General features: G+C 61.7%; 1 protein-coding gene across 1 annotated transcript in view; it reads right to left on the bottom strand.

Annotated features, from left to right (window-relative positions):
- SLAIN2 (SLAIN motif family, member 2) overlaps positions 1 to 742 on the bottom strand; it is a 40282-nt gene that overhangs the window by 35495 nt on the left and 4045 nt on the right. Inside the window, exon 2 of the mRNA XM_010574558.1 lies at positions 52 to 448. Within this exon, the coding sequence (XP_010572860.1) occupies positions 52 to 448 (397 nt within the window). The remainder of the gene's footprint in view (positions 1 to 51; positions 449 to 742) is intronic.

Below are 742 nucleotides of genomic sequence, written 5' to 3'. Positions count from 1 at the left end.
TGGTGGCGAGGGGGGCGGAGGACGCGAATCCGGCCGCCGCCGCCATCTTACCACCTCCCCCGGCCCGTCCCACCGCTCTGATGTCACGTGCGTCGCCCACAAGCGTCACCGCTCGCAGTCGTTCCTCGCTCTGTTGGGGGGTTGGAGTGACGTTGCCAGGGGTGGGGCTCCCCGCGGCCGCTGGGCGCTGCCGGTCGCCTCTCGGCGGCCCGGTCAGGGCCGGGCCCTGCCTCACCGCCGCCTGGCGCCGAGCGAGGGGCTGCTCCGGCAGCCGCGATCCTGAGGGAACAACCTGGCCTGGGCTGGCGTCCCGTCCCGTCCCGTCCCGTGCCTTGGGGGCCGCAGGTCCCACCCAGGAGCCCCGGGGTGCCTTCCCCAAATGCTCGAATCCTCCAAAGGGTACGAGGTGTGCCCCTGGTCCAAGGCCCTGGCGACCGTCTTGGGCCCTCTGTGTGTGAGAGGTACATGAACTGTGACCTGGATATCACTTGAGCCTTTCGTGTTGTATAAATATATATATATATTCATATAAAAAGTAACGTGGAAATGCCATCTACAAGACTCTTACACCTTTAGGTGTAAGGAATTAAGCAGTTTGGGTCTCCAAACTTCATCTGCTGGCATTGTGGGAATGCTCTGCCCACCCCCTTCCCCATGCCACTGTGAGACAGTGCCTGTGGTGCCACCCCTTCACCATTTTTTTCCTCTTCCCAGGATCCATCTACTCAACAGCTTCATTTTG

This window comes from Haliaeetus leucocephalus, unplaced genomic scaffold, assembly GCF_000737465.1.
Source record: "Haliaeetus leucocephalus isolate CR32 unplaced genomic scaffold, Haliaeetus_leucocephalus-4.0 Scaffold439, whole genome shotgun sequence".
Classification (NCBI taxonomy): domain Eukaryota; kingdom Metazoa; phylum Chordata; class Aves; order Accipitriformes; family Accipitridae; genus Haliaeetus; species Haliaeetus leucocephalus.
This window is presented reverse-complemented; position numbering and strand designations above follow the sequence as displayed.